Source organism: Phyllobates terribilis, unplaced genomic scaffold (genome assembly GCF_046119375.1).
Source record: "Phyllobates terribilis strain yellow unplaced genomic scaffold, ASM4611937v1 Scaffold_5__5_contigs__length_657084704, whole genome shotgun sequence".
NCBI lineage: Eukaryota > Metazoa > Chordata > Amphibia > Anura > Dendrobatidae > Phyllobates > Phyllobates terribilis.
The window spans coordinates 591,992,420-592,016,803 of record NW_027362765.1 but is presented as its reverse complement, the minus strand read 5'-3'; the positions used below and the strand labels follow the sequence as shown (position 1 = coordinate 592,016,803).

The following is a 24,384-nucleotide window of genomic DNA, read 5'->3' as shown; positions in this document are numbered from 1 at the left end:
CCGGCATGGATTTATATAGTCTGACCAAGTTAGTTAAAAAAAGATAAAAATGGTAAAAAAAAACCCCATTATACTCAACTTCCAATGCGTCCGGTCTCCCCGGTGTCTCGCCGTTGTCTTAAAGGACCTTCCATGACGTCATTTAGTCATGTGACAGGTCACGCGACCGCCGGCGTCAGAGGTCTCGTGACCCGTCACATGGCTAAATGACGTAATGGCAGGTCCTTTTAGACCATCGCGAGCCTCCAGAGAGCCAGGATACATCACTAAGGAGACCGGGGGCCATCAGAAGGTGAGTATAATGTATTTTTTTATTTTAAATTCTCTTTTTTTTTTTTTTTTTTTTTTTTTTTTTTTTTTTTTTTTTTTTTTTTACAGGTACTATGGTACCCAGGTCTGGAGGAGAATCTCCTCTTCTCCAAACCCGGGTACCATCCGCACATTGAATCGCTTAATATCTGCATGTGCACATGTGGTCATGCAGATATTAAGCGATTCAATGCAAGTCAATGGCGGCGAAAATGCCGCGATTACGCAAAATAATTGGTAGTGCTGCGGATTTTTCCACAATGATAATCCGCAGCGGAAATTTCCACAGCAGATGCGGATTATTATTGAGGAACATTGCAGACCTTCTATCAAGCGTTTTTTAAGCATTTCTGCGGCGGAATTGCTGCTGCGGAAACGCTTAAACGCATAGTGGGCACACAGCCTAATATGTATTTTTGTGGTTAAAAATTCACTGATAAATAACTGTAGCCTAGAAGGTTGGTCTCGGAGCAGGGAACGTGATATTTGTGCCCACCAGCATTCTGCTATGTAGCTATTTTACGTTATATTCTGTAGTCCTCGGAACAGTTTTCCATACAGCTCTAGTTTCCTGTCTTGGAAGACACAACTATGACTGGTAACCATTGTTATCTACATTGCAACTCCTTTACATCCTTTTCTAAAAATATCTTTTTGTTTTCCAAAGAGTCGGAGGTATGAGTGGTTTCCTACACTAATATTAGAATCCCAACATCGTAACTCTTCTGATGATAGTGCAGTGTCTGTCACGTATTGTTTTTCTCTTGTTAAGCACAGACACTACAATGTATCAGTTTGACACGTCTTTTAGCCGCGATGCCTAGTGTCCTCTAAAAGGATATGATGTCACATCCTCATGTTGGCATTATTGTTTGAAATTTTCTGGTGAATTGACGCCTCTCCACCCACCGCCCAGCAGGACCTGCCCATTTGTTCTGCTTTCATTTATGTATCTGTTAAAGAAGCTTTCTTATAAGTAGACCACAAAAAGATCTATAACTGCTTATGACCACCAGATAAGAAGAGATTCTGACAATGAGATAATAAAATCCTAACAATTTTATTTCAAGTAATAGATAAAAAGTATGATAAATTAGACAGGGAAATAAACCTCCAAAAAAGGGGGGATAGGAAACACAATACGGCCTCGTAAATAATGAAAAATGTAATCATATAAAGCAGCACACAGGAACATAAACCTAAACGAAGTCAAAGTAAATAACCCAAAAAGGACATATTAGTCAGATATTGTAAAAAACAGAAATACTTCACCAGATACTGCGCAAGTGCAACAGGGGGAGTATATACAATGTTTATCCAAAATATATAAAAAAAAATTGTTAGGATTTTATTATCTCATTGCCAGAATCTCTTCTTATCTGGCGGTCATATGCCGTTATAGATCTTTTGTGGTGTATTAATTTTGAAGTTGTCTGACCTTATGTTATTGGACTATTTTGGGGTTTTCTTATAACTATGTAGAATTGTAAAGCGTTTCCAAAAAGAAGCAACTTTGCTCTACTACTTATTAATAATTCACTCCTTTGGCATTATCAAGTGTGTTTTTTTTTTTTTTTTGTTCTTTTGTTCTTTTTTACTATTTTATTATTTTTCTGTATCTATTTTATTTTTGATTTTGGACCTTGAATACACGCTCGTTCTATGTTTTTGTATTATTCGATCTTTATATAACACTTTATTTTTCATCCTCATTCTTATTCATCACCAATAATATTTAGTTCTCTCGTGGTTTTCTACACATTCATTATTCCATTTTTTATTGCACTCGATATTTTCTATAGTTTTTGTTCCCCATACAGACCTGATTCTGTTACTCCACGCCTCTTACACCATAAAAACAGCATATGATCTTCTATACTTTCCTCTGTCCCAGCTCTAATTAATGTCCTAGGCTATACATATATCCTGCCCGCATCTTGGATATCATCTGGCCCCTTAGGGGGTCCAAAGCTCAACACATGCACTGTTGCCCTTGCAGCGGTGGTGTGCTTTCTTTCCTTCGCTTCATGGCATTGAGGCTCCCACCTGGGGATCTTGTGTCATTATGACATGCACCATCATGTAACTAGTGGTTACACTCATTGGTACACAGCCATGTGATCCCTACACCTGCCATATTATGTATGTGATTGGTTTAACTACACCATAAATACTTGGCTCTCACCACCCCAACACACTCCTCATAAGGAAGTAGGATGAAACGTGCGTTGGGGTGGCGGGTATGCTACATTTAACCATCCACTTTCACATGTAATTGCCACACTATATTGTTATTCTCAGTAGTCTGAAGCTCCTGTTTAACTTATGGGGAAAGATTTTATTCACTTATATTACAAAGCACTAAATGTCCGCTTTGTTATATCATGGTGTATGCTAGACTTGCTGGTTAGTTTAACTAATAAAATTGTCCCCGTACTTTAAAGCAGCACATTGCTTTTATCTATTTGTTTATTTATATGTAATTTTTAATAACATTTTTGGACAATAATGTACTCTTGTTTTGGGGTGTTGTCCTTATGCCTACTTGTTAAGTAAAGTTTAGTAGTTGTGGCCATAAGAACTACCAAGCAGATAGTTCCTGACTACCTGCCTGTTTTGCTCACCGCTGATCTCTGCTGGCTAAGCGCGATCACAGAATGCCCCTGTCCGCGATTCTGCTGTTTCCGCTGACGTCACATTGACTAACTGAGGGAAGCCAGTTGACAATCAGCATGACGTCGGCAGTCACACCCCGAAGACCGAGCAGTCTGGAAGAGTAATGTCTGTTGACATGAGCCTGCTAGTAGAATTAGAGAGCACTCAGTTCGGGCCAATGGCGTGACCATGACGCTGGTGTGAACTGTCAGTCATCCAGAGTCCACTGCGCCAGCAACATGCTCATGGGAAAAACACATTAACAGATTGTCTGAAACAGAATAAAAAAATAATGCTGCAAATTGTGGTTAAAACGTACTGTGTAGCTCTTTACAGAATTTACGCACATTGATCCCCATACCAAGTTCATAGCATACCAGCTCCACATTTTACCTTCAAATTTAAATATTTCTCCATGTTCTTTGTGGTTTTTATACACTAATCAGCATCGAAATTGCTCAACCAAAAAGGAAAAGTCATGGAATTATGGAAATTAAATGATGGATATTTATTCATGATTATATATTATGCTTTGCTTGTACTGTATATCGCCATCATATTCCGCAGCGCTTCACAAACCTTATCACTGTCCGCATTGGATTGTGGTAGGAAACCCGAGAACCAAGAGGAAACCTATACAAACTCCTTGCTAGGACTAGAACCCAGGACCCCAGTGCTGTAAAGCTACGGTGTGATCTACTGAGCCTCCATGCTGCCCATGGATAAACATTTTTAATGATATGCACATTTTGAAAAAAATGGAAACAACATTTTAAAGATATCTCAATTTATTCGGCATTGAATATGAGTACATTTTTCTTGGCAAAAAGTCCCCTCATGTACACGCCCTGGCTGCTATGAATGAGGTTATTAATGGTCCTGAGGACTGTTCTGTCATGCTGAATGAATGCATTTTGCAAATCATCAAAATCCACTACTGGCAGATCCCTGTGCTGTTTCTGACCAATGAGTTTCTTGATGGCCGTATTATTGGTTCCAACCCCAAAACATCAAGCTGTTAATGTACCTGTAACGAAGACTTAAAGGGGTTTTCCCACTAACATAAGTTGATTTTAATCAATAGTTCTTAGAATAATAATAACTTCCACTATTGAATGTATGTAAATAAAATGTCCCTGTGCTGAGATAATCTTATAAATATGCCCCTGCTGTGTACTGTGTAATGGTCGCGTCTGACCGTACAGGAACATGGTCTGATCATACCACATCTCCTGGGCAGGAGAGGAAGCAAAAGAGTATACAGACATTACAGCAGGGGATCACAGCTGATTCTTTATTTGAAGTAAAACATGGTTTAAAAACAGGTAGGGAAATGTTTTACCTCACAAAAAGAATCCTCTGCGATTCTCTGCTGTCCTGTCTGTATACTCTTTTGCTTTCTCCTCTGCCCAGGAGATGTGGTATGAGCAGACCAGGTTCTGTACACTGTGAGACGCAGCCATTAATTACACAGGGGAACATTTTATTTAAACACATCCAATTTTGGAAGTTATTATTATTGCAAAATCTGTTCATTAAAATGAACTTTCGTTCATGGGAAAACCCCCTTAAGGGGTTTGATTATTATATATTCTGCAACCCCACACCATAATCCTGGGACTGGGACCGGTGTATTGTTCCCTCGTGAAGGCCTCTTCATAGTGTTGCCCACTTGGTCTCCTGACCATTCTCCGCATATCATTGTGTCCAAGACAAAAACCTCCATTCCAGCCTACATTGTTGTCTAGATCTGCACCATGATTGACTTCATGCCACTGCTCTCAAAGACTATGGAGCACCTGTAGCTGGATGTCTGGCTTGTAAACCAATGTTATGCATATGCCTTATGGTTTGTGTAGACCCTGTTTGATGTCTTAGACTTGGTATGTGTCGTCCAATTCCACTTGAAGTACAGAATGGATCTATCTTGAAACCAGTAGTAGTGTCCTGGGAGCTGTTTTTCAACATGACAGCGCCAAGCCACATGTTACTTGTGCTATTGTGAGCAGTCTGGGTGGCCTAAATGTGCTACCAGAGCCTGCAGCTGCAGGACTTATTTCCCTTCGAGCACATCTGGGATGTCATTAGCAATAGCACAGGTCGCTGCCAGCAGTAGATCTTGATGATTTGCCCAACTACATTCACCATAGCAAAACATTTCTCAGACATCCATTAATAACCTCACTGATGGCAGCCAAGGTGTCTAAGTTTGGGGATTTCTGCACTCTGGTGCTCATACTCGATGCAGAATAAATCAAGCTGTTTTGAAAATTTGTGTTTCCATGTTTTTAAGCATATAATTAACATGTCTGTCCGCCCTGAGATTTCATACTTCAATTGAGTCACAATTTCAGTGTTGAGTGTATGTTTTGGACGTGTGAAGCTGGCCTTACTGGAAGAATACGATTGCAGTGGTTAGTAGTGTTGTCTTGCTTGAGTTCGATTCATAATCAGAACCCAAGTGTTGCTACTTTCGCATAGTTTGTACATTATCGTGTTTTCTATGTTTAATCCTTTTTATTTCACATTGAAAAACTATATTAATGAGTTATTTAGCTTCCTGTAAAATTGATCAGAAATGATGTGTGTTTAAAGCATCATGCATGGTCTGTACGGATCGTGAGGCAGGGACTGGGCCATGGGAATACAGTCCCTGCATCACCATCCGTGACCATGGCACATGGACGTCTGAATGATTCCTTGGATAAAGGGTTTTTCCAAGAAACGGAGCTTTGCTTGCCAACCGTTGCTCCAATAAATTGAGTTAATTAGTTGAATTAAAGGGGTCTTCTACCCTTTTATGGATTTTACATGTGGTTCAAGTGTGCTCTAAGTATACACATTGCTGAAAATAACCCCCTTTCCAAACCATTATGAAATTTAATATTTTATTCTGTTGCCTGGTTCTAGGTAAAAGAAGGTGAAATGATTTATAAGGCCATGGCCCCACTATCAGTATTCGGTCAGTATTTTTTCTCAGGAGTGGGAGCCAAAACCAGGTGAGGAACAATCAGAGAAAAGATATAATAGAAACAAGTCACCAATTCTGCATTTATCACCCACTCCTGAGAAAAAATACTGACCAAATACTGATAGTGGGGCCGTGGTCTAATACTAAGCCTTCAGGTTGCTGGAAAGTGGATTTACCTCAAGGCTGAATGACAAAATAAAAAGTCTCGCAGCCAGCATAATACTCACAGGCTTCCTCATTTTTACACTGCTGTCAGGCATGGTGCCAAAAAGTAGGGTGGTGCTATGTCATGGCTGGGTGAATACCCTCTCATAGACCTCAGGTTCACATTCAGGGCCGGATGGCATATTGCGGCTGCCAACATGTGCATGTTTCCTTTTGTTTCTTCTCCAGTAGTTATTCACTTCTTGCAATAAAAGTGACAAGGAACTATCCTTAGGCCCCGGTCACACATTCAGTATTTGGTCAGTATTTTACATCATTATTTATAAGCTAAAACCAGGAGTGGAACAATCAGAGGAAAAGTATAATAGAAACACGTCTCCACTTCTGTATTTATCACCCACTCCTGGTTTTAGCTTACAAATACAGATGTAAAATACTGAACGTGTGAACGTGGCCTTATTGGAACAGATGAACCTAAAAACAGCTTGGGAAGAGGGAACTTTTGCAACTTGAAAAAAACAAAAACAAACAGGATCGCCAAGAGAGAAACTGCTTGTAAAGTGCAGCTTTCCATTCTGGCTCATACGAATGGTCGATCCCAGCAGAGGACGCTGCTCTATTAAGCCAAATTTCCTAATAGAACATAAGGACTACCCTTCTGAAGGCTGGAGTTTCCTACTGATTATTTGTAATCTTAGGGGGAGTCATGCTTGTTCTGTTGGCATTCATTTAGTGATGCATTTTACAGTGTCTTTATCTTTTTCTTTAGTCCTATCTGACACCATGCACTACTATCGATACAGCACAGCGGAAGTCAGCTGCTGTTACAAGTACCTTCTCTTCAGCTACAACATCATATTTTGGGTGAGTTTTAAACAGTTTTGTATATATAAAGGGACACATCATTGTCATATGCTACAAGTGTATTGTCCAATAAAAATGTATGTGTATATGTATATGAAAATGCTCATTGTATTGTGGTAGATGTGTCTAACCTCTGTTAATGTTCTCTCCTTAGCTTTCGGGAATGGTACTTCTGGGAATTGGTCTGTGGGCTTGGAGTGAAAAAGTAAGCGTTTGCATATTTCTTTTCTAACTTGTTAATAAATTATAACAAGGAACAATCATAATTTCCTTTTCAATGGAATTGGTAAAAAAATGTGTCAAACTCCTACCTTCCAAAACACCAAAATAGGATTATTTAGCTGTTTAAAAGATCCATTTATGACCCCACTAGTGCAGGTCTTGACTCATACTTGCTTGTTTCAGTATATCCACATGCACATTAAAGGAGATCTGTCACCCCCTGGGACGCTTTGAAGCTATTAATATGGGCATACAGGTGATAGCATTGTTATAATAGTCCTACTGGTATGCCTCATAGCTTCTGTCTTTTTGTCGAGAAATAGATTTTTAATCTTTTATGTTAATTAGTTCTTCCAGGTTCTGGGGCGTGCGGTGCCTGGAAGAACACTCTGCCTCCTGTGTTAATTTGCGTACCACCTCTCTCCCCTGCAGGTCACAGTGCCATATGACGTGCAGCTGTGGAGCCAGAATACCGCACCTGCTCCCTGCACTCGTGCGATTACGCAGTACCTTTTCCGCCCTGCTACTAGCATTGCCATAATTGTTCTTCTGCACAGGCGCCGCCGACTCGCCTGTGCAGAAGAACGGTGAAGACACTGCTATGGGGCAGGACGCAGTGAGAGTGAGAGTGCAGGGCACAGGTGAGGTATTCTGGCTCCACAACTTCCATTTAACAGCAATAGACCCTGTGTTTTGTATTGAAGCATCTAATGAGCATATCCAAAGGTCATTCTGGGGGGCAGGGGCAGCTGCAGCTGAGACATGTCTCCTGTTGTTGTAGTCTTTCTTCTGATGAAGAAGCTTGTGATTGTCACAGCTGACACCCGGTGCTATGTGCCAAGAGCGGTCCCGCACTGCTCCCAGCACATTAACCTCCGCAACACTGCAATCGAAGTCGATCACTGCATTGCGGGGGCAAGGGGGCAGATAAGCGCAGGTACTCACCTCCTCTCTGGCCCCTCCAGCGATGTCTGCGGCGGCTCCCGGATGTTGTCATGACGACTCGATGTCATGACAACATCCGAGTCACCAGAAGGCAGGAAGTTACTTTGGTCATGCACAGTGCATGACCAAAGTAATGTCTCCCTGTGTGCAGCGCTTACAGGCTGCATGGCATAGGGAGCTGCTGCTCTCTATGCCATGCAGCCGATCAGGCTGCAAAAAGTGAAAGTCCCATAGTGGGACAATGTGTAAAAGTAAAAAAAAAAAAAAAAAAAAGGGTAGGAAAGTGAAGAAAATTTTCTTTTGTAAAAAATATAAAAAAAAAATTAAAAAATAATCCCCAAAAAATAAAAACATATTGTACCCATAATTATTTATTATGGGAAAAAAAAACAAACAATAAAACACATATTTGGTATCGTCGCGTCCGGAACGACCTGACCTATAAATCTGTTCCACTAGTTCACCCCTTTAGTGACCAAGGTAAAAAAAGATAAATAGAAAACAAAGCAAAAAACAATGCTTTATCATCATACCGCCAAACAAAAAATGGAATAACACGTGATCAAAAAGACAAATGTAAATAAAAATGGAGCCACTGAAAACGTCATCTTGTCTCGCAAAAAAACAAGCCGCCATACAGCTCCGTCATCCGAAAAATAAAAAAGTTATAGCTCTCAGAATAAAGCGATGCACAAAAATTATTTTTCCTATAAAATAGTTTTTATTGTGTAAAAGCGCCAAAACTTAAAAAAAAGCTATAAATACGGTACTGCTGTAAACGTACTGACCCGAAGAATAAAGCTACCTTATCAATTTTACTACACGAGGCACGGCATAAAAAAAAAAAAAAAAAAAAAACAATTCCGGAATTGCTGGTTTATTCGGTCGTCCATGACAGCACCACGTGAGAGAGAGGATCCGCCCATCAAGGACAGGAAACCTACAGGTTAAAAAGGGCGGCCCTCTCTTTCCGCCTCAGTTTAGGTTTCCTGTCCATGATGGGGGACCTTGCAGGCTTACCTGCAGAAGATGGACTCCTGTCCCAGAGAGGGCCACAGCAGGTGGTTGGAGCTGGTCCATCCCGGTCCTCTGGAGACGCCACGGCAGGGCTCATGGGGGCGCCTCCGTGAGCGTTGCGGCAGGCGCGACATCGCCTCACGGGAGGTAGATGTCCGCCAGGTGTGGGGCCGCTAGCGGGCTCCCCCCCTCGCTACCGCTTGCAGGAGATCCAGGTCGCGCCGGCGGCGCATGTGACGGGCGTGACCTTCTGACGCGACTTCCGGTACGCCGGGCAGGAAGCCCTGTGACGTCACCGGAAGGGGCAGGGCTCGTTTGAATTTTTTGGCGCGAGCAGCTGAACGCCGGGGGATTGAGGACCTGGGGCGAGTAGCCCACCTGGATCCCACCTGGACCTGGGGAGGAAGACCGAGGAGCAGGTAACACCCTCCTGGGTAAAAAAAAAAAAAAAAAGGAAACGCACACCCACACATGGTATCGGTATGGCCAGTATATAAAGAGTCTGGTAACATACAGAGGTGCTTCCCAGCCCATTCTTACATTGTAAGCTATGGAAGATTCACAGGAGCTGTCACCTAGGCAACAACATCTGCTGCAGGAGCAGCCCTCTGGGGAGCCCTCACAACTAGTGGCGCAGCGTCATTCCCGGCTAGGGTCTGGTCGTGCAACTAGAAGAGCTACCACTAAGAGCAGGAAGGACGGTCCGGTGCGGCGTGATTCCTCGCCATGCATGCTGGATTCTTCTGCTTCTACGGTACCGAAGGTTCTGTGGGGTGAGTGGAATCTTCGTGAAAGTTCTACTAATGTTTCCTCCTTTTTTCTATCTATGACTTTCTTTTAGAGCAAGAAATGTTCCTCGAAGTCCAAGCACAGAGAGTGTGCCTTATGTAGCTGTCCACTCCCTGATTCTTATAGCAAAAGGTTGTGTCAGCTTTGTATCCGCAAAATGATATCGGAGGAGACCCCAGATTTTTCCCTAGGCCTAAGAACTTTAATAAGGGAAGAAATAGGCAAAGCATTGCAAGGTTCAGAGTCTGGGCATATTCCTCAAGAAACCCAGCCGGGTTCAGACTCTGAGCTATCGGTCACTTCCTCCTCCGCCTTCTCTTCCTCTGATAGTCAGACAGACAGTGTTTCCCCCTGAAGGAGGTCGATGCCCTAGTAAAAGCCGTCCGATCTACAATGGGGATAGTGGACTCGAGGGTAGAGAAGTCAGCTGAGGATGTTATGTTTGGTGGTCTGGGGCTAAAGAAGAGAAGGGTCTTTCCAGTAAATTCAAGGGTGAAAGACCTCATTGATAAGGAGTGGAGAAAGCCTGACAAGAAGGGTAGTGTTCCTCCATCCTTTAAAAGGAAATATCCGTTTGAGGATGCTATGTGTTCCTCCTGGTTAAAAGCACCCAAGCTGGATGTTGCTGTTACTAAAGCAGCGAAAAGAACTTCCCTCCCGTTCGATGATATGGGTGCATTGAGAGACCCCCTAGACAGACGGGCTGATACTTTCCTGAAAGGGGCATGGGAGACAGCTGCGGGAGCAGAGAGACCAACAGTAGCAGCTACCTGTACGTCCAGAGCCCTGATGGTGTGGCTTGAACAGCTAGACAGTCAGTTGAAGGATGGGACTTCTAGGAAAGACATTATTTCTTCCCTTCCACTGGTTCAGGGGGCGGCAGCTTTTCTTGCTGATGCATCTGTGGACTCGGTGAGGTTGGCAGCAAAGTCAGCAGCACTGTCAAATGCGGCTCGGCGAGCCTTGTGGATTAAAAGCTGGCCAGGGGATTTACAGACTAAGTCCAGACTGTGTACAATCCCGTGTGAAGGGGAATACCTCTTTGGTCAGACCATGGACGACTTATTGGAGAAAGCGGGGGACCCTAAGAAGGGGTTTCCATCAGTTCCTCTACCCTCCTTTAAGAGATCATTCCGGAAGAGGAAATTTTTCCGGAAGAGATATTTCAGGGAGAAAGACAAGTCTGATGAAAGAGGTCGAAAAGGTAGAGGTCTACTCTTTGGTCCGTCTCCAAAAATTGAGCAGAAGCCAGGGGATACACAATCAGCCCAGGTGGGAGGGAGATTGTCATTTTTTGTCCCAGCTTGGGAACAGATTTCTCATAGTAATTGGATTTTGAGCCTGATTAAGTATGGTCTTAAGTTTCAATTTAAAGCATTGCCTCACAAAAGGTTCATGGTTGTTCCCTCCAGCTCTTCCCCAGAACGCCAGGCTGCCCTCGTTTCGGAAGTACAAACCCTAATAATAAAGCACGTCCTGATTGAGGTTCCGGAAGCTGAAAAGGGTCTTGGTTTCTACTCCCCGCTCTTCTTGATTCCGAAATCGGATGGAAGTTTCAGGACAATTATAAATCTGAAATCCCTGAATAATTTCCTTAAAATACACACCTTTGAAATGGAGTCTTTAAAATCCGTAATAAAGTTACTTTTTCCCCACTGCTATATGGTAGTGCTCGATCTCAAAGATGCTATTACCATATCCCAATTCATAGTGATTACCAGAAATACTTGAGGCTGGCCATTGAAATAGACGGGGTGGTTAAACACTTCCAATACACTGCACTCCCCTTCGGTTTAGCTATAGCCCCACGGGTTTTTACTAAAGTAATGGCGGAAGTTATGGCCCATATAAGAGAAAGGGACATTCTAATTATCCCTTACCTGGATGATCTCCTGATAGTGGGGAATTCGTTGGTTCAATGCGAGACCCACCTGCAGGAGACCATGTCGGTCTTAAAGAGTTTGGGGTGGTTTCTAAATTTAGAAAAATCTAGACTATCTCCACTCAAGGTACAACAATATCTGGGGGTCATATTAGATTCCAGGAAACAGCTATGTTGTCTTCCAGAAGAGAAAATTGATAGAATCCGGGAGTTGGTAGAACAATGTATACTTAAACCTTCTATGTCACTCCGTAAGGCCATGTCACTATTGGGAACCTTCACCTCCACTTTTCCTGCGGTTCGTTGGTCACAATTGCATTCAAGAGCCTTTCAGTGGGATGTGTTGCACAATAACGCAGCTTTAGAGCGGCATCTAGACCGTAAGTTTACGCTAGGTCCTCGTTCCATATGGTCCCTTCGTTGGTGTTTACGACAAGACAATCTTGCTAAAGGGGTTCCCTGGGAATGTAGTCCAACTGCAGTCTTGTCCACTGATGCAAGTGCTACAGGTTGGGGAGCTCACTTTGAAGGGAAATTAGTGCAGGGAACCTGGTCAAGCAGTGAGCAACAGTTGTCATCAAATGTTAAGGAGCTTCTGGCGGTGCAGCATGCGTTCAACGAGTTCCTTATATATTTTCAGGGCCAGCATGTCCGTGTACTCTCGGACAATCAAGTCACGGTAGCTTACATAAACCACCAAGGGGGAACCCGCTCAAGAAACTTGATGAGGGTAGCGAACGCACTTCTGCTGAAAGCCGAAGATCACTGTCTCTCTCTTTCGGCTACTCATCTAAAAGGCAAGGAAAACATCACAGCGGATTTCCTCAGCCGTACTTCTGTAAAAGAAGGAGAGTGGTCCCTAAATACACACACATTCTCCAGAATCGTAGAGATGTGGGGCCTTCCGTCTGTGGACTTATTCGCAACAAGAGCCAATCGGAAAGTGGAAAATTTTTGTTCCTTAGACCCCAGAGAAGGACCCCTGGCAGTGGACGCCTTTATGGTTCCCTGGAGGTTTCCTCTGGCATATGCCTTCCCTCCCATGATCCTGCTCCCAGCGGTGATAAAAAAGATCAGGGCAGACCGGGCCAGAGTGATACTCGTATGTCCCTTTTGGCCCAAAAGACCGTGGTTCCCTTGTCTCCGGAAGATGTCCATATCAGATCCCTGGGTTCTTCCGGAGATTCCGGACCTCCTCACTCAAGGGCCACTTTCCCATCCTCCAACCCCGAGTCTACATTTGACGGCGTGGAATTTGAGAGGGTGTTATTGACCAACAAAGGATTCCCCGCAAATGTAGTGAATACTCTCCTGGCTAGCAGAAAACCTGTTACCACCCGTATTTATGCCAGGACCTGGAGGAAGTTTCTGTCCTTTGCAGAAGTTAAGGTGGAGGAGGGGCCCCCTATTGGGAAAATTCTGGAATTTCTGCAGCGAGGCTTAGAATTAGGTCTCACTACCAGTACCTTGAAAGTACAGGTGTCGGCGTTGGGAGCTTTATTTTCTTCCAATATTGCAGATAACTATTGGATAGGCCGTTTTATAAAAGCTTCCTTTAGGTGTAGACCCATTACCAAAGCAAAGATGTCTCCCTGGGATTTGAATTATGTCTTAGATGCCTTGACCAGTCCTTCTTTTGAGCCACTAGATTTAGTCTCCCCCAAAATTATTTTCCTAAAGACGGTCCTGTTAGTAGCCCTAACTTCAGCCAGGAGAGTCAGTGACCTACAGGCCCTTTCAATATGCCCTCCATTCACGCAAATTCTGGACGATAGGATTATATTAAAACCTGATCCAGCCTTTCTTCCTAAAGTGGCCACTCGATTCCATAGAACCCAGGAAATAGTTCTCCCAACTTTTTGCTTTCCGCCCAAAAATCAAAAAGAGGAGAGACTTCACACTTTAGACGTTAGGAGGTGCGTACTAAGGTACTTAGAAGTATCACATGGCTTTAGAAAGGATAAATCCCTATTTATTTGCTATCAGGGGGCTAGGAAGGGTTGTAAGGCCTCAAAGGCTACAATCGCTAGATGGATCAAGGAGGCCATTTCCCTCGCATACTCCTCAGGGGATAAAGAGATACCGGAGGGATTGAGGGCGCATTCTACCAGAGCGGTGTCAACCTCCTGGGCGGAGAAGACAGGGCTTTCCATTGAGGAGATTTGTAAGGCTGCCACTTGGTCTTCTCCCTCTACTTTCTATAGGCACTATAGATTGGATCTGGGTGGCTCTGCAGATCTCACTTTCGGGAGAAGGGTGCTTCAAGCTGTGGTCCCTCCCTAATTTCCTTCGTCTCTGTAATTCTCTCACGTGGTGCTGTCATGGACGACCGAATAAAGCCTTAGTTACTTACCGGTAATGGGATTTTTCGGAGCCCATGACAGCACCCGTATATTCCCTCCCTTCACTGGTGTTGTGCACTCCTGTAGATTTGATTTCTTTTTGTGCACCCTTGTGGGAAATTGATGAAAAGTAATGTACTTAATGTGATTATGTTTTGTTATAACTAACCTTGGCGGTACTCTCATGCTCTGTTAACTAAACTGAGGCGGAAAGATAGGGCCGCCCTTATTAACCTGTAGGTTTCCTGTCCTTGATGGGCGGATCCTCTCTCTCACGTGGTGCTGTCATGGGCTCCGAAAAATCCCGTTACCGGTAAGTAACTAAGGCTTTTTGTTTGTTTATTCGGCCTCCCAAAAATCGGAATAGAAAGTGATCAAAAAATATCACGTGCCCCGAAAATGGTACCAATAAAAACATCAACTTGTCCCGCAAAAAACAAGCCCTTACATGACTCTGTTGGCCAAAATATGGAAAAATCATAGCTCTCAAAATATGGCGATGCAAAAATCTTAGTGTGTGACAGCTGCCAATCATAAACCCAATATGAATCTGGTATCGCTGCAATCGCACCGACCCGAAGAATAAAGTTGTCTAATCACTTATACCGCACGAGGAACGGCGTAAAAAAAATAAGCTCTAGGGTTACGATTTTTTCAAAAGTAAAGAAAAAAAAAAATGATGACAATATGGTGACCAGTGTTGAGCGCAAGTGCTCGCTACTTAAGTTTGCATCGGGTGCTCGGGTATGCCCCGAGTATCGCGGGTGTTCGAGTGACATGCTCGAATCTCTGCACCATATGCTTCGCGGCCAAAAAAAACGTTGCTGGGATTACCTGCTTTGCACGAGCGATCCCCGCATGCTTTTTTTGGGTGTCTAACAACCGTGAAACATGCGGGGCGGGGACTCAAACGTGTCACTTGAGCAAACTCAAGCAACGAGCACTTGCGCTCAAGACTAATGACAACTTATTCAATATGATGACCTAATGTTATCAAATTCTGTCATACCTCTGGGTTCAAAATGTACACTATACCCCTTGAGAAAATCCTTGAGGGGTCTAGTTTCCAAAATGGAGTCAATTTTGGGGGTTTCCACTATTTAGGCACATCAGGGGCTCCCGAAATGTGACATGGCATCCTCTCTTGAAACCAGCCAATTTTGTTTGCGTTCAAAAAGTCACACAGTGCTCCTTCCCTTCTGAACCCTGACGTGCGCCCAAACAGTGTATTTTCCTCACATATGGGATATTGGTGTACTCAGGAGAAATTGTACAACAGTTTTTAGGTTCCATTTTCTCCTCTTACCCTTGGAACATTAAAAATTTGGGGCTAAAAGATCATTTTTGCGAAAAAAGTTTTTTTTGTTTTTTTTTCACGGCTCCATGTTATAAACTTCTGAGAAGCACCTGGAGGTTCAAGGTGCTCACCACACACCTAGATAAGTTCCCTGAGGGGTCTACTTTCCAAAATGGTGTCACTTTTGAGAGGTTTCCACTGTTTAGGTACGTCAGGGGCTCTCCAAACGCAACATGGCGTCCGCTAATTATTCAAGCAAATTTTACATTCATAAAGTCAATTGGCGCTCCTTCCCATCTGAGCCCTGCCGTGCGCCCAAACAGTGTTTTTTCCCGATGGTATCTGCATGCGCAGGGGAAATTGCACAACAAATTTTGGGGTCTATTTTTTTTTTTTCCTGTTATCCCTGTAAAAAAAAAAAATTGGGTCTAAAGTAACATTTTTGTGAAAAATAGTTAAATGTTCATTTTTTTCTTCCACATTCCAAAAATTCATGTGAAGCACCTGAAGGGTTAATAAACTTCTTGAATGTGGTTTTGAGCACCTTGAGGGGTGCAGTTTTTAGAATGGTGTCACTTTTGGGTATTTTCTGTCATAAAGGCCCCTCAAAGTCACTTCAAATGTGATGGGGTCCCTAAAAAAATGGTTTTGTAAATTTTGTTGTAAAAATGAGATCAACTTTTAACCCTTATAGCTCCCTAATAAATAAATGAATAAATAATAAAAAAAAAAAATTGGTTCCAAAATTGTGCTGATGTAAAGTAGACATGTGGGAAATGTTGTTTATTAACTTTTGTGTGACATATCTCTCTGATTTAAGGGCATGAAAATTAAAATTTTGAAAATTGCGAAATTTAAATTTTTTTTTGCCAAATTTCTGATTTTTTTTTCACAAATAAATGCAAGTGATATCAAAGAAGTTTCACCACCATCATGAAGTACAATATGTCACGAAAAAACCTCTCAGAAACGGCGGGATCCGTTGAAGCGTACCAGAGGTATTACCTCATAAAGGGACAGTGGTCAGATTTGGAAAACTTGGCCTGGTCATTAACGTGCAAACCACCATCGGGGGTAAAGGGGTTAAAAAAATTGAGCTGTATACTCTCTTGCTTCCTCTCCTGCCCAGGAGCTGTGGTATGATCAGACCATGTTCCTGTACGATCAGACACAGCCATTACACAGCACATAGCAGGGGCACATTTATAAGATTATCTCAGCACAGGAACATTTTATTTAAACACATACAATTGTGGAAGTTATTATTATTCCAAGATCTATTGATGAAAATCAAATTTAATATTAACTTAGTGAGAAAACCCCTGTGGGAAAGTGGGAAAACGTGTATCCTGCCAAATGCATCGGGGTGAAACTTTATTCTCCCCGCCAGCATTCGGGTTCAGTCATAGCTTTGAGAGTACAGAGCGACGGCTGTAACTGCGCCCCCAGCCCTGACTGAGAGCTGGCTGCAATGCAGAAAGGACAAAATGAACTCTACTCTCCCCGCTGCATTCAGCTGCATGTTGGGCCGGGCAGCATAATAACGCGGTTAAGCTGCAGGTTAATAAGCATGTCTGCAGGTTAATAGCGTTATTTCTGGTGACAGGTTTCCTTTAAGGAAAACCTTCCTGTGGTAAGGAGGTGCTCGTACTAATAGAATTAAGTTATTTTGTTCTAGGTTACTGGAGGAAGTGGTTCTTTGCGTGGTGAATATGTAAAGCTGTTATTGTGATGTAAAATAAAAAATTATATTGTGTAGCACTAGCCAAAAAAATCTATGTAAATACTTTTGTCTTTTTTGGGCATAAGAGTATTTCAGGAGTGATACCTTTATTGGCTAACAAGAAAAATTATAATTGTAAGCTTTCACAGATGATATTACATGGACCCACTTCACATCTCCACCAGACTGACACAATGTGGACACTCTTCACACCTCCATCATAGACATCATAGGAACTCCAGATACATACTAGATGGTTCAGTGCACATAGTTTACCATAGTTCTCGGCAGTGGAAGTCCTGCCGAGGCTTCACCGGACAATTATCTTTTATGCTGCGTGAAAGATAATTTCACCCGATGAACGAGCATTGTGCACTTGATTTCACCCACGCTGCGACAGAGTACAATCTGTTCAGTCTGTATGGCAGGACCATGTACCTTGATAAAGTCGGCAATCAGGTATTGGTCCTTTAGCCTGGTTGTCTCCTGCATGAAATGGAAGATGGAGCATTTGAGTATGTTCCTGCTGTGATTCTGTGTAACGCTTTTTTCGCTTGATCATTTTTTTTTTCTCTTTTTCGTGCGCTTTTGTGTCCTCCTCCCTACTCCTCCTCCTCTGTAGTCTCAGAATGCTTAGAATGGGGGTAAGAATAGTTATTCATTTTTTTTTTTTTTGTGTTTTCCTGCTGTGGGTAGCATTTAGGACGTTGGACGTTTGGTCGTCCTATATGCACTGTGTTTGAGGGCCTAATGCTGATGTTTGCTAGGTAGTGTGCACATTGCCTATTGTAGTGTGACTCTGCCCTCAGCGTCTCCCACCACCCCACCCCCACGAGTGCTTTAGCGAAGTCTGTAGCCAAACTGACCAGGATGTCATAGACTCTGGTTACAATTCTGGAACTATTGCTGGCAATTTCTACCAGCCCTGAACTCTGACTGCTGCTACGAGTAAGTCGGATGCTTCAGCTTCTCCACCCCAGCATGGCCGATCATGGGTGCTATCAAAGCTGCTTCGGTTCAGCTCTTCATCCAGGTCGCCTTCTATCACAGGATCTGCTTTTCCCCTCTAAAGAGGTACACTCCCCAAGCCCTAGTTATGGCTTGCAGTCTGTTTTGCGCCTCTACCAGATGGGGAAGTTAAGGGCTGTGGTAGAGAGTCTTGTGTCAGGTGTAGACTCCTCTCTAGGGGTGGCAGCAGCAGACCCCCCCCTCCCCCCGTCATCCCTCCAGAGAAGCAAGTGTTTTTAGGAGGGGTAAATGCTTGGCTGGAACCTTTTCTAACCACGAGCAGTTCGTGGAGGCACTACAGAAGACATGGTAACACCCAGATAAGCATTTTCAGAAGTGTAGTCACATAGAGGTGTTGTACTCCTTTCCAGCGGAGTTGGTGACATCCTGGCCCTCTGTCTGTGGTGGAAATTCCTGTGTCTAGAGCCACCACCCTCCCTCTTTCGGATGTAGCTGCACTAAGAGATCCTACGGACAGTATAGAGTCTATGGCCAAATCTGCCTTTTGAAGCAGCGGGCTTTGCCTTGTGCCCAGCTTTAGAAGCCACTTGGGCAAAATACTTACAGCAGGGTATTCTTGCAGGATCCCAGGGTGCGGAGTTAGCTGAGATTGTGGTCAGATTGCTCAGGCAGGCAGATATTTGTGTTCAGGATACGCGGATGCTGCCGAGTGTTCGGCTCAGGCTGTGAGCAAGAATGTGGCTATCTGTCGTATTCTGTGGCTCAAGACGTGGAGGGCAGATCTTGCTTCAAAGAAGTCTTACAGGTCTGCTGTCTCAGGGCTCTTGTCTGTTTGGGGCCATTTTAGACAACAACATTGCTGACGCCACAGGTGGCAGAATCACCCTTCTTCCTCAGGCTTGGGCTAACCATACAATTCGGAGAAGTGGGTCTCAACTGTTTTGCCCATTTCGTCAGTTTCCAGCACCAGAGGATTCCAGCCGTCCAGTTAGGTCTAAGGCCTCCCAGGGAAGAAGGAGATTATCTTTTAAGTCTACACCCTCAGGGTGTTCGCAGGGTCTAGTGGGGACTACCCCTTAGTTCCAGAAGTAACAGTGGAGTCAATGCATGATGAGTTGCACCCACTTTGGAATTCTTTGGCCGTCTCTTGCTCTTCCAGGAGACAAGTCTGGGTCAGAGAGGTCGTTCCCTCTGGTTACAGAATGGTAATTATTGCCCTTTCGTGGGATCGATTTTATTTACTTTTTTTTTAATGAAGTCCTCGCCCCCCGAGGTTCCCTGTCATAAGAGCCAGTTTCTGGCTTTATCATCGCTGCTTCCAGCAGGAGTAACTGAGGGTTACTCCTACGAATGGTATAGGGTGTTCTACTTAAACCTGTTCGTCATACCCAAGAAAGACTGCTCAGTGCTGCACATTCTAGATCTAAGGCAACTGAACAAATAGATTTGGTTGTGTCATTTCAAGATGGAGTCCCTCCGCCCGGACATTGCATCCATTGAGCCTGGGGAATTTCTGTCTTCAATAGACATTCAGGATGCTTACTTGCTCTTCAATGGTTTCTTTGCTTTGCGGTCAATCAGGATCACTTCGTTTGTGGCCCTCCTCTTTGGTTTGGCCACAGTACCCAGTGGGTTCATGAAGGTCTTGACCCCAGTTATGCTACTGCTTTGGACCAGGGGCTTGACAGTGATCCCTTACTTAGACAATATTCTCCTCAAGGCGCCTTCCTATTCGCTGAATCTGGAGAGCCTTCAGATCGTCCTAGACTCTCTAGTTTACATTGTCAAAAGAGCGAATTCTTCTCTGGTCCCAACTTATCAACTACGGTTTTTGGGGATGATATTTCGACACAATTCAAGCGTCAGTCTTGCTCCCGGAAGAGAAGAGATCAGCTCTTCCATCTGTCATTCAGACCTTGCGGCAGCCTGGGACACCTCCCCTCCGGTTCTGCATGAGAGTTATGGGCAAGATGCTGGCGAGGTTCGAATCAGTCCTATTTGCACAGTTTCTTTGAAGATCCCTATAGAATGCCACTCTGTCCTGTTGGGACAGGTCGGTACAGTCTCTGAGTTGCCCCATTCGCCTTCCTCTTCACAGCCACCAGTCTGTCAGGTGGTGGTTAACGTCACCTTTGTTAGTCCAGGGTCGCTCTTTTCGCCCCATTCAGTGGCAGGCCCTGATGATGACGGACGTCAGTCTCTGCGAATTGAGGGCAGTTTTTCGGCACTTGTCCGTTCAGGGAGCATTGGACAGTCGAGAATCAAAGCTTTGGAACTCTGGGCCTTCTACCAGGTGCTTCGGCATTGGCAGCACCTACTCTCAGGTTTACCATTTCAGATTAAGTTGGATAATGTCACTGCTGTGGCCTATATCCATTGTCAGAGTGGAGGAGCTGATCCGCCATGTCAGAGGTTGCAAGAATTTTGAAGTGAGCAGAGAACAGAGTACCACTGATCTAGGCAGTGCACATACCCGGAGTAGACAACTGGGTTACAGAATTCTTAAGCTGCCAGCAAGTAGCTGCAGGAGAATGGGCACTTTACCTGGGGATATTCAAGCAGATCTGTCGTTGGTTGGGCAGTTCGGATGTTGATTCAGTGACATCCAGGCTAAACCGCAAGATTTGTCACCAGGTCTTGATATCCTCAGGCAGTCAACACGTTAGCAATTCTTTGGTCCTAGTTCACTCTTCCTTACTTTTTTCCAGCTGTAGCCCTTCTGTCCAGGCTTCTCAAGGTCTGGGCACAAGGGAATTCCACTTATTCTCGTCGCACCAGACTGGCATCGAAGAGCCTGGTATGCGGCTGTGATCAATCTCTTGGCAGATGTTCCATTGTTTTTTTTCTGAAACAGCCAGATCTTCTTTCTCAGGGTCCCGTTCTTCCATCAGAATTTATGGTCGCCCAATTTAACGGCATGGCCACGATTCTGAGTTCAGTGGGTCTGTCAGAGCCAATTATCCAGACAATGAATAGAGCACGAAAGCCACCCTCGCAGCATATATATCATTGCACTTGGAAGGCTTACTTTCATTGGTGTGAGTCTACTAACGTTGCTCCAGTGTCATTCTCCTTTTGCCGTAGTTCCCTCCTTTTTACAGTCTGGTTTAGAGTCTGGCGCTTAGCTCCCTCTGGGGACAGATGTCTGCCTTGGCTGTTCTTTTTCAGACTTGGCTTTTAATCCACATGTCAGAACGTTTCTTCAGGGAGTGGCACATACTTGGCCCCTTGATCCTTGGGATCTTAATCTTGTTTTAGAAGCTCTTCAGTCTTCGCCTTTTGAGCCCATTAGGGAGACCTCTGCGCTATGCTATGCCTTTCTTATAAGGTAATCTGTCTTCTAGTCAATAGTCATTATTTCCATCAGGAGGGTACCGGGGCTGGCGGCTCTTTCCTGTAGTACTCCTTACCTCATCCTGCACCTGGATAAGGCTGAGTTGAGGCAAGTTTCATCCTTACTCCCTAACATGTTTTCCACCTTAACAAGGACATTGTCTTGCCTCCTTCCTTTCGCCCTGCACCTTCTCATCCGATTGAGAGAGCCTTGCACAAGCTGGATGTTGTCAGGACTGTGCAGGGTTATTTATTGGCCACCGATCCATTCTGACGGTCGGAATCCTTATTTGCCATACCGGAGGGCCCTCCCGGAGGCTTGGCCGTCTCTAGGCTTATAAAGCACGGGCCAGTTCACCCCCCTTTTCAGGATTTCGGCGCACTATATATGTCAGTGGTAGGAGCTTCCTGGGCTGTTCGTCACTAGGCATCGGTCAAGCATTTCTGTAAGGCAGCTACTTGGTCATTGGTGCATACCTTTTCTAAGTTTTACAGGGCCCACACCTTTGCTTCGGCAGACCCAAGTGTTAGCAGGAAGATACTGCAGGGGGCGGTTGCCCATGCGGCAGCTTGAGCAGGAGCTGAAAACTTCTGTGATAACTTTATAATATTTAATTTGATTCCCACCTCAAGGACAGCTTTGATACATCAGCTATTACATACTAAATGAAAAAATTGGCTCTTCGCCTTGGTTGCCCAGTCGGGCGTGCATTTCTTGTTTTTCTCTCTGGGTGTAATTGGATTACTTTCCTTTCATGCTTTAATTCCTTTTGCTGCTTCTGCTTTCTCACTAAACCGAGGAGGCCTGATGCTAGCAGGCGAAGTATAGTCTGCTGGGGAAGAGCCAGCCTTTTAATCTAGGATGTAATAATAGTGTCAGCATCCAGGTGGCTGCAGACTAGCCCATGGTTTCTGTGTGCCCCAGTGAAGACTATGAGAGAGAGATTTTACAGTAAGTACTAAAAATCTTTATTTTTCTGGTTAGCCAATAAAGGCATCACTCCTAGAATACTTTTTTTTTGTCTTTTTTGGGCTAAAAAGTATTTGCATAAAGCGGTTTTTGAAATCATTTACATTTTTCTGTTTCAAACCCAAAGAATAAATTGTAGTGTAAAACTGGCACAGTTCTTCCAGTTTTTAAGCCGAATATTGTTTTAGCACTATTCTTCCATTTATGGTAGTGTTTTTTAATTTTCTTTTTCTTTTAATGTTCATGTAAAGAGTTTGTATAAAATGTTCCTCTGAGATATATAAAATAGTGTGCCTGCTCTTGGTGGCAAGAGCTGGCCTTGAACCCAGCTTCCATTTTTGTACAGGTTTTGCATGCAATGTTTTGCAGCCAAATTTAAAAATCAAAAAATGAGGAAACGCTTAACTTTTTAATTCCAATTCCTGCTTCAGAACTGGGAAGTATGAAATGGGCCCTAAACATCCAATGTCTGTCGCACATAAGCCCCCATAAAAAATAGTGCCTTTTGCACCAATGCCAGGTGGAGAGAGTAGTTGGCAAGAACTGTGGCCAATTTATTTTAAGGTGCATGGTTCCTAATAAATGTGGTGTGTAGAAATCGTCCTGTTCTACCCCATGCAATGAGCAGCCATACATTTGTACAACTAATTTACGCCTTTTAATCTTTTCCTTTTTGTAAATGAGTCTAAGGCTATGTGCCCATGTAGCAGATTTGATGCAGTGCGTTTTTGCGTTTTTGCCTCTCTCTGGCAGAAAAAAATGCATGCAGATTTACGTGCGTTTTTTCTGCCAGAGAGAAATGTTTTTTTCAGCATTTTTACATGCGTTTTCGCATGCGTTTTTTCAAGCACTTTTCCAAGCGATTTTGAGCATCACTTGGAAAAGTGCTTGACAAGTTGATCACACAATATAAATTCATGCAACTGGCATGGATTTATATTGTGTGACCAACTTAGATGCTTTAAATGCTACATCTATAGTAAAAAAAAAAAAAAAAAGTTAAAAAAAAAATAAAAAAAAAAACCTATATACTCACCCCTCTGGTCTTCTCCCGGCAGCGATCCTCTCTCCTCGGTGTCCCGCGGTGTACTTACAGGACCTGCAGTGACGTAATTTAGTCAGCTGATGGTCACGCGACCATCACCTGACCGCTGATATCAGCGGTCCCGTGACCATCAGCTGACTAAATGACGTCACCGCAGGTCCTGTAAGTACACCGCGGGGCGCCGAGGAGAGAGGACGCGGCCGGGAGGAGACCGGAGAGGTGAGTATACAGGGTTTTTTTTTTATGGTTAACTTTTTTCCTTTTTTCACCGCGTGGTAGCCGGGATGAAGAGGAGTTGTAGTCTCCTCTTCATCCTGGGTACCACACGCACCGCGATTACGCTGCAAATTCGTGGCCATTGAATTTAATTGAAACACAGCAAATCCACATATACCTGCGGGTTTGCTGCGTTTCAATGTTCCTCAATGGCCGCGACTTTGCGGCGTAATCGCGGTAGAAATGGTCATGCTGCGTGTTTCAACGCAATGCGAATTCGGCGTGCTAATAAGCGCGTCATGTGCACAGCACATCCGAATTCACATTGCTTTGCATGGCAGACGGTTTTACAAGTGTTTTCGTGGCGTGGCCATAAAAACGCTACGTGGGCACATAGCCTTAAACTACCCATAATGCGCTAATGTTTTTCTTTTTTTTTTTTTTTTTTCAGGGGATTTTGTCTGATATTACAAAAGTGACTCGGCTTCATGGTTTTGACCCTGTATGGTTGGTCCTGGTAGTTGGGGTCATTATGTTCACACTCGGCTTCGCTGGATGTGTTGGTGCTTTGAGAGAAAACATTTGCCTTTTGAAATTTGTAAGTAATTCAACAGGACTAAAGAATTTTATGGATTAGGGAATATTTTTTTTCACTGGCATGCATGTATTT

General features: G+C 43.8%; 1 protein-coding gene across 3 annotated transcripts in view; it reads left to right on the top strand.

The window, feature by feature from the left end:
* TSPAN14 (tetraspanin 14) overlaps window positions 1-24,384 on the top strand; it is a 98,260-nt gene that overhangs the window by 46,880 nt on the left and 26,996 nt on the right. For 2 of the 3 annotated variants that reach the window (XM_073685980.1, XM_073685979.1), the window contains exons 2-4: window positions 6,870-6,964; window positions 7,119-7,169; window positions 24,166-24,312. In XM_073685980.1, coding sequence (XP_073542081.1) covers window positions 6,884-6,964; window positions 7,119-7,169; window positions 24,166-24,312 — 279 coding nt within the window. In that variant the 5' untranslated portion in view covers window positions 6,870-6,883. The remainder of the gene's footprint in view (window positions 1-6,869; window positions 6,965-7,118; window positions 7,170-24,165; window positions 24,313-24,384) is intronic. The other variant, XM_073685981.1, reaches the window with a different exon arrangement.